Source organism: Solea senegalensis, unplaced genomic scaffold, assembly GCF_019176455.1.
Source record: "Solea senegalensis isolate Sse05_10M unplaced genomic scaffold, IFAPA_SoseM_1 scf7180000016108, whole genome shotgun sequence".
Taxonomy (NCBI): Eukaryota; Metazoa; Chordata; class Actinopteri; order Pleuronectiformes; family Soleidae; genus Solea; species Solea senegalensis.
The window spans coordinates 32,845-42,169 of NW_025321595.1; the positions used below are offsets into that span (position 1 = coordinate 32,845).

The 9,325-nt window shown below is 39.5% G+C and overlaps 2 protein-coding genes across 3 annotated transcripts; one reads left to right on the plus strand and one right to left on the minus strand.

Moving 5' to 3' along the window:
* slc35a5 (solute carrier family 35 member A5) lies at positions 1-5,082 on the plus strand. Of its 2 annotated transcripts, none has more exons than XM_044017990.1 (10): positions 1-86; positions 1,076-1,214; positions 1,295-1,393; positions 1,497-1,630; positions 2,047-2,114; positions 2,237-2,428; positions 2,536-2,730; positions 2,817-2,944; positions 3,841-4,109; positions 4,577-5,082. In XM_044017990.1, the coding sequence occupies exons 2-10, from the start codon at positions 1,088-1,090 to the stop codon at positions 4,643-4,645; spliced, it is 1,281 nt and encodes a 426-aa protein (XP_043873925.1). In that variant the 5' UTR covers positions 1-86; positions 1,076-1,087; the 3' UTR covers positions 4,646-5,082. The 2 variants fall into 2 exon arrangements, with proteins under 2 accessions (XP_043873925.1, XP_043873926.1); XM_044017991.1 differs by having other exon boundaries at positions 1-76.
* Positions 5,083-7,426: 2,344 nt separating this feature from the next.
* On the minus strand, positions 7,427-9,245 carry LOC122762816 (coiled-coil domain-containing protein 80-like). The gene has a single exon (XM_044017986.1). It carries the CDS (start codon positions 9,133-9,135, stop codon positions 8,863-8,865), a length of 273 nt encoding a protein of 90 aa, XP_043873921.1. The 5' UTR covers positions 9,136-9,245; the 3' UTR covers positions 7,427-8,862.
* Between the last annotated feature and the right edge of the window lie 80 nt (positions 9,246-9,325).

Genomic DNA, 9,325 nt, shown 5'->3' on the forward strand with positions numbered 1-9,325 from the left:
GAACAAGTGCCGCAGCAGCAGCAGTAAAAACATTAGGATGCTTCAGGTGTTTGTCGCTGAAAACGGAGAAAAACACGTGAGTCTGTGTGAGTTTTTACGTTTTTAATACGTTCTCTAAACATTTATCTTTACATTAATGTGAACGCGTGAGAGGAAACGCGTGTTGTTTTCACTGGACGAGGAGTTTGTTGAAGCTAACTGTGCTAACACTCTGCTGCTAACACACGTCATCAGTTCGTGTGTAAACACTGACTGAATAAAGGTAAAAAGAACAGGTTAAAAACTGAATCTGAATAAAAAACAGGCGAAAATCACCTGTGATTATCCATGAATCTGGTTAATGATCGGATTATGTCTTCAGTCTGGTTAAAAATGACTCACAGCTGCTGCTGTTGTGAACTTTTAAAGACACACTTTATTATTTTATTTTACATTAACTCATACAACCAATACATTTGTATTGTCTTCTCCTATATGGCTGATTTATTTGAATTTTATTGAAATGGAATTTAAAATATTTTATTTCTCCTTTCTTTTAATGTATTACTCCTCATTCAAAGTTAAATAAACATTATATAATCATTATAGAAATGAGGAAAAGTAGATTTTTAAAAAGTGATATCACAGAATTTTAACGTATGATGAAATTCACCATTAATCACATACATATTTGTGGAATAATGTTCTTTAAAACAGCGTTTTGTGTCGGGATTACCTCCCCTCACCAGGATTGCGTCCATCCATCATTGAGTGTAACTTGATTTTATTTATTGATTTTTTTATTTATATATATTATATATATTTATTTTATTTTCTTGATTTTGATTAATTTGATAATAAATGAAGCATTTATAATAATTTAAAGTTTCTCTGATTTTCTGTGATTTTTAAATCTCATTTCCAGGTTTGACAAACACTGATCAACACTGTTCAACATTTTCTTTTGACAACTTCAACAATTAATGAAGAAAAGAACAGAAATATTCATTCATGATGAAGATAATCCTCTTGAATCCAGATAGTCTGGTGGAGTCACTGTTTGTGCCTGTGTGTGCTGCTGATGGTGTTCCTGCAGGTCTGAGCAGCCATGGAGCGCGGTCGCTCCTGCCCCACGCTGTGCTCGCGGTCGTCGGCCTACACCCTCGCCCTGGGCCTGGGCTGCGTCACCATGGGAACCAGTCGCATCCTGCTGCTCAGGTTCTCTGCGAATGCAGGTGGATGAAGTTCTTTATTATGTTTCTGTTCACATCAGCAAACATGTGAAAGCCTCACGTCGTGTTTTTGTCTTTGACAGAGAACAAGTACGACTTCCTGCCTGCGTCTGTCAATCTCTTCGCTGAGGCCATCAAACTCCTCTTCTGCCTGGTGATGTCTCTCAGGGTCATAGTGCGAGGTGAGCGTCACATGTCACAGCTGCGTCGGATGTCACAGCTGATGTGTGTGACGTGTCTGTGTGAACTCGTCTTGTTTGTTTGTTTGTTTGTTTGTTTGGACAGAGGGACGATCCTGCAGAGAACTGGGCTATTCCTCGCTCTCGTCCTTCCTCAGCTCCCTGAAGTGGGCGGTCCCGGCTTTCCTTTACTTTCTAGACAACCTCATCATCTTCTTCGTGCTCACCTACATTCAGCCTGTGAGTAAACGCCAGCAACATAAGGAAATACAACTTTCTCAACTCAAACAACATGCAGTATTCTTTAAATAATGACTTCTCAGGGTTCATTATTCAGCTTTATTTTGAAACGTTGTTTTATGATGCACATGAAGTCACTGTTTTACACACAGACAAGAAGCAGCAAGAAGTTGGCCGTGAGATTCATAGTGAAAACTTAGCTACCAGTGGAGATACTGGAGAAGTGTTTGTTTTTAACCACTCAGTAAAAGTCTCACCTCATAAAATCAATGCCAACTTAAGTGAATCATTTTAAAATCTAAGGGTCAGTTTAAGCTAAAGTGACCACACGAGGCAGCAGAGGACCAGCAGTTAAGTCTATGACTTAAAAGTAGATTCCATAAAACATGAGCTCCTGTGATTCCTCTTCTCTCCAGGCCATGGCAGTGTTGTTCTCTAACTTTGTCATCCTCACCACGGCTGTGCTCTTCAGAGTTGTGTTGAAGTAAGTCACTTTACAACGATATGACGTTTAAATTAAATTAAATTAAATTAAATTAAATTAAATTAAATTAAATTAAATTAAATTAAATGAGTAAACAAAGCATTCCTGGTCTTGTCCTCCAGGCGGCGTCTGTCCTGGGTCCAGTGGGCAGCGTTACTGGTCCTCTTCCTGTCCATCGCGTCCCTGACGACGGGATCGGGAAGCAGCCAGAGCGCCGGCGCTGTCCACCGCGTCCACCTGAACGCCCTGTCCACCCCGTCCAACTCCTGTGTGCTCTACACGCAGCTGCTGGAGCAGATGAGGAACAGCAGCAGGTGATTTATTCACTCCATGATTCTGATCAGTGTTTTAAATAAATTGATTTTAAAGAACAATGTGAGGAGACGTCTCTGTCTCCTGTCGTCTCCTGTCGTCTCGTCAGTGAGTCGTGGTCGTCGTCTGCGTCCGTCCAGGCGTGGAGCGACAGTGTCGCGGGGAGACTGCGGTCTTTCGGAGTCGGTCACGTTCTGCTGCTGCTGCAGTGCGTCGTCGCGTCCATGGCCAACATCTACAACGAGAAGATCCTCAAAGAGGGAGAGCAGCTGACGGAGAGCATCTTCATCCAGAACAGCAAACTGTAAGACACACACACACACACACACACACACACACACACAGACACAGCTTCCTCTCTGTAACCCCTCCTCCTCCTGGTTGCCATAGATACGGCTTCGGCGTGGTGTTTAACGCTCTCACCCTGGGGCTCGGCAGCGAGGCGCGAGGTCTCACGGCTCACTGCGGCCTCCTGCACGGACACAACGTCTTCTCTCTGGCTCTGGTTCTGGTCACTGGTGAGTCACAGACACGGAGCATTTTCAGATTAGATGACATCAGATTATTAATCCCACATTCACTTGTTACAACAGGAAAAGAATCAGAGACAAAAAGCAACAAAACCAAGTATTGATGAGTATGAAATATGAATATAATTAACAATAAAATACAAAATAGAAATATAATATGATATTATATAAACATTCATGGAATCATCATATAATAATGTGGGAATACTCCGTTTTTAACGTGATTATTTGACCACATTTTTATGCACATTTCACTGTTTCTTACTCATGTGAATAAAACACACCAGATGTTATTTAGAATTAACGTTAACGACTGTAAACAACCTAAATACACACATGACTGTACATTTTCTTTTAATTTACAATATTTAATAGTCACTGTGAGAAGAATGAACATTTATGTCAGAGAATAAATCCCTGAGCTCAGAGAAACAGAACAGCTTTATTTTGAAAGATATCTCATATATTGGACATTTAGACTTTATTGCAGGTATTAACATTACAAAGAATAGGTTTTGCCATTCATTCATATTATTTGTACATTTTTAATGAAAAAACATAGATTTTAGCAGCTAAATAAACATTTGAACTCATGATAAACAAAGAAATGAGATAAAGCAGAGTGGGAATTATCCCTGAGGTTGAGCCAGTTTTTCTTCTTTGTTTATAAACGTGTTTATGGATTAACAATCAGTTAAAATAATTAGTTTAAATGCAGCTACATTACTAAATAAAGATATTCTTTGTCATTTCTGATTAAATGATACCTAAATAAAGTTTATTCATTGGCTAAATGAGCATTTCTTTTATTAAAAATGATAATTCTATGATAAGATATAGTTTTGAAGTCTTGAGACGTGAGACACTGTCTTGTGTCCCGTCAGCCGCTCTGGGTCTGTCTGTGGCGTTTATCCTGAAGTTCAGAGACAACATGTTCCACGTGCTGACGGGACAGGTCACCACCGTCCTCGTCGCCGCGCTCTCCTACTTCCTGTTTGAGTTCCGCCCCTCGCTGGACTTTTTCCTGCAGGCGCCCGTGGTCCTGTTGTCCATCTTCATCTACAACGCCAGCCGACCCAAAGACCCCGAGTACAGTCTGCAGCAGGAGAAGCTGAGGGTCATCAACGGGGAGGTGTTTGAGAGGTCCAGAGGGGTGAGAGACGCGCGCGCGCACACACACACACACACACACACACACACACACACAGGAAACTGTTAGTAAACCACTCACTCTCCCACACCAAAGCCCATAGAGAAAATCAGTGATTTTAACATCACACACACACACACACAGGAGTTGTTGATCACTGCTGCCTCCATCACTAAGTTCAAATGTCCTGTTTTCTTGAATTCAGCTTTTAAAATCCTTTGTTCACGTTTACCTCAGTGACACAAAGTGACCACACGAGGCAGCAGAGGACCAGCAGCTCCTGTTTTTCTCTGTGGGGTTTGGTGTGGGAGAGTGAGTGGTTCACAAACGTCAGTTTCCTGTTGTTAAAGTCTGTCTCACAGTGAAATAAAGACGTGAACGTGTTCTAAAGATGTCGTAAACTTAAACTGACATTTTAAAAAACAAACCCTGATCTGTGACATTCACCACGATCGCGCCGTGTGTTGCAGGACGGCGAGGAGCTGGAGCTTCTGTCGAAGCCAAACTCTGACAGTGAGTCTGAGGAGGAGTCTCTGTAGGACAGGACGGAGGACGAGCGTCTTCTCTGCTGAATGTCCTCCTGTCCGCCACACTGTTACATGTCCACTCTGTCTGTGCGACTGGACGTTCAGTGGACAAACACAGTCTGACTCCTGTCAGGCGCTGAAGGCTGCTGTGTGTGTGTGTGTGTGGGTGTGTGTGCGTGCGTGCGCTGCTGACGACACGGTCCAGTGGGAGGAGCCTCAGTGTCACATCCTCGTGTCATTCCTGCTGAAGGTGCAGCTCTTTGAACGCAGGTGACTTTCAGACTTATATTCTTGTGAATGTTGGTGTTTACTCGACCGTGCGCTGTCTCAGGCTGGTTTCACATGTGTCCCTTTATTTTCATTCATTCACATCATCATGTCGTCATAGTTCAGAGAATAGGAAAGGTCAACAAAAACAGAAAAAAAAGGGTTTTCCCCAAATAACAAAATGGCTGCCTTCCTCAGACTAACCAAAGATATTCAACATTATTTTAGACACAAGGATGTCCAGTGTCCACAAAATGTCTTGCTTTTGTCCACAAACACAAAATGATTCAGTTTGAATTATTTGTCAAATGGAACAAAGGAACGAGAAAAGCTGAAAAATGACAGAAAGTAGAAAATATTCACATTTAAGAAGCTGAAAAATGACAGAAAGTAGAAAATATTCACATTTAAGAAGCTGAAAATGACAGAATGTAGAAAATATTCACATTTAAGAAGCTGAAAAATGACAGAAAGCAGAAAATATTCACATTTAAGAAGCTGAAAAATGACAGAAAGTACAAAATATTTACATTTAAGAAGCCGAGAAATCACAGAAGTAGAAAATATTCACATTTAAGTAGCTGAAAAATGACAGAAAGTATAAAATATTCACATTTAAGAAGCTGAAAAATGACAGAAAGTAGAAAATATTCACATTTAAGAAGCTGAAAAATGTCAGAAAGTAGAAAATATTCACATTTAAACTGAAAATGACAGAAAGTGAAAATTCACATTTAAGCTGAAAAATGACAGAAAGTAGAAAATATTCATTCGCTTAGAAGCTGAAAATGACAGAAAGTAGAAAATATTCACATTTAAGAAGCTGAAAAATGACAGAAAGTAGAAAATATTCACATTTAAGAAGCATTTAAGAAGCTGAAAATGACAGAAAGTAGAAAATATTCACATTGAAGCTGAAAAATGACAGATTGTAGAAGCTGAAATCACATTTAAGAGGTTGAAAATGACAGAAAAGTAGAAAATATTCACATTTAAGAAGCTGAAAAATGACAGAAAGTAGAAAATATTCACATTTAAGAAGCTGGAAATTGACATAAAGTGAAAAAATATTCACATTTAAAAGAAGCTGAAAAAGTAATAAAGTAGAAAATATTCACGTGTTAAGAAGCAGAAAAAATGACAGAAAGTGAAAATATTCATTTAAACTGAAATTGACAGAAAGTAGAAAATATTCACATTTAAGATGCTGAAAAATGACAGAAAGTAGAAAATATTCACATTTAAGATGCTGAAAAATGACAGAAAGTAGAAAATATTCACATTTAAGAAGCTGAAAAATGACAGAAAGTAGAAAATATTCACATTTAAGAAGCTGAAAATGACAGAAAGTAGCTTCAAAACATCATTAATAAAAACAATAAAACAATTAAATGCTTACAAAATAATAATAAAAAAAACATATTTATCTCTTTATGTTGTCATGAGACAGAGTTTTCCAACAGGAAACTGAAGTTTATAAACCACTCACTCTCCTACACCAAACCACACAGGAGTTGTTGATTCACTGCTGCCTCCATCACTGAGGGCTAATGTCTGGTTTTGTCAATTCGGCATTTGAAATATTTCATTAAGACTTAATTTAGTGACACAAAGTGACCACACGAGGCAGCAGTAGACCAGCAGCTCCTGTGTGGGAGAGTGAGTGGTTTACAAAGTTCAGTTTCCTGTTCCCTTATTCATTCATATTTATCTAATCAGGCTTTTATTGTGAAATCTGCACTTTCGTGGCTAAGTTAAATACAGACGAGTATTAAGAGTTTTTTAAAGTATGTTTAATGATGTTTAAAGATGAATTCTGTGTGAAACAGAAACACGCAGCCAGTGTGAAACCAGCACGACGCAGGGAATTTAATCTCTTATATTATTTTCCCATTACAACAACAAGTTCTTTGGTCAGAAGAAAGTGTTAAATGTCACTAAAGTGTCTGACATCCCCACACAATGCAAAGATTTTCAGCTGAAATCTGCAGAAGACGATCAGAGCCCCATTTGTGAAACAAAATGAAAGAGAAAAAAGCCAGAATTCCACGATTTAAGTGAGAATTCTGGCTTTTTATTTTGTTTTCAAAGTAAACGAAAACTTTAATGATTAACTCAGGAGGTGATTATTAGAATAATAATAATGATAATGAATTCATGCAGCTCTCGTGTAAACACCACAGTGTGTCATTTTAAATACACAACAGTCTGAAGCCAGGACCATGAATGGAAACATTTTTGACCTCCAAAATGTGAATTAATCAAAGCACAAACAACAAAAAATACACAACAACCCACACAGCCTTAAACCTGTCACTCGTGGACTAATTTGTGCCATAAACATGTATGAATGTTTGTTTGTTTGTTTTTAAAGATAAAACTGTGAATAAATATATCAATAAAAGCAAACTTCTTTTAAATAACAGTAAGTTATAGTGAAGAGAAAAGAGAGTTCTGCTTTTATAGCATGTTTTTGTACATATTTCAGCTGAATTGAGCTTTTATTTAAAGTCAAAGAGAAACTTATAAGAGTTATTTCTTTAGTTTGCTTTAATTTGACTTTATTCATCCACACATGACAAAGTTACTTTACAGCAAAATATTTGTGTTTATGTAAAGAAATACGCAAATTACATCCCGTAATGTTCAGTATAGAGCATGAACAGCATGAACTGGGAGTATGTACCCTTATTTGACCACTAGGTGGAGCTGTAGCTTCACTGCTAACAATTCAGAGACCACGTTTATTTTCATACTGGGACAAAAAAAAATAAGAGTATAAATAAAAACGTGTTATAGAAACGGAAACTTTACAAAATAATGTGACCGCTTTCTTTATTTCCTTCAAAATAAAATAAAAAAGGTTGATAACTGCACTGCATCAGCCTGATATCTACAAAATAAAAGTCTGTGCCTGAACATGGAGGAGGATGATGTGAGTTTGACCTGAAGATTTACAGAAATAAAACATTTAAAACACAACAATAACAACAACAACGTGCAAAACTCTGTTTAAAACACACAAACAGGAAGTAAACATCAGATCCCTGAACCTCCAGGCTTGTCCACGTCATAACTCATCAACCATGATTAAAGCCACTTAAAGGGACAGTTCAGGATTTATGGAGTGGGTTACTTTAAGTGTACGACATCTTCAGAACATGTTCACGTCTTTATCTCACTGTTACACAACATTTTCTGACGGGAAACTGAGGTTTGTGTTGCTTTGTAATCCTCTGCACCAAACCCCATAGAGAAAACCAGTGATTTTAGCTGGCGGGGACACAGGAGCTGCTGGTCTGCTGCTGCCTCGTGTGGTCACTTTGTGTCACTCGGGTCAATCTGAACAAAGGATTTCAACCACAGAATTTTACTAAATATCACCTTCAAGCCTCAGGCAGCAGTGGATCAACAACACCTGTGTCCTTACTGGCTAAAAACGCTGATTTTCTCTATGGGGTTTGGTGTGGGACAGTGAGCAATTTAATAAAGTGTCCCAAACGTCAGTTTCCTGTTGAAACAGCTCAGTAAAAGCATCAACATGCTCTTAAAGTAGTGCACACATTTTAATCAGGCGAGCCTCATGTTAAAGCTGTAGTCTGTGATATTCCTCGTATAAAAGGCTTATTTTAAGGCTGTGAAAACCAAACAACTTTTATTTTAAAGCTGTTGTACACTTAAGGACTCTATATTTATTTCTTTATATATGTATCTATTTTCTGCCCATAAACCCTGGTGAATGTGACAGAGTGAACCTTTAAGTGGCTAAAATCAGAGTTTTACCTCAAAAAATCCCAAACTGCCCCTTTAAAGTGATTAGAACGACAGCATATTTTGTGCCGCATAAACTCGCTGTGGAAGCTTCCACTAAGTGCTAGCAAACGTTAAAGGACACGAGACGTACAGGTTTGACGTGTGTGTGCTCTCAGTTTAGCCCCCCCACACACACACACACACAGCAGTTAGTAGCCGTAGCCCTGGTGATAGCCGTCCTGGTAGCCGTGTTCGTATCCGTGCTGGTGGTAACCGTAGCCGCCGTACTCGTCCTCGGGGCAGCGCATGCCCAGCGACTGCTGTATGGCCATCTCCTGCCGGCGCAGCTGCATGGAGTCCACCAGGTCGTAGATGATGGCCATGGACCACATGGGCGACGGATACCACGACTTCACGTTGCCGTCCTTCCCCACCAGCAGCATGGAGAAGTACTCGGGGCTGATCTGGAAGTAGTTCCTCATGTCCTTCACCAGCGTCGCCGTCAGACCCTCGCGCTCCACAGTGGCACTGCCTGGATTCACCAGAGGAAGGAGGTACTTAAGACACACACGTCCACGTCTTTATCTCACTGTGAGACAGACAACAGGAACTTGAACTTTGTAAACCACTCACTCTCCCACACCAGAGCCCATAGAGAAAATCAGTGATTTT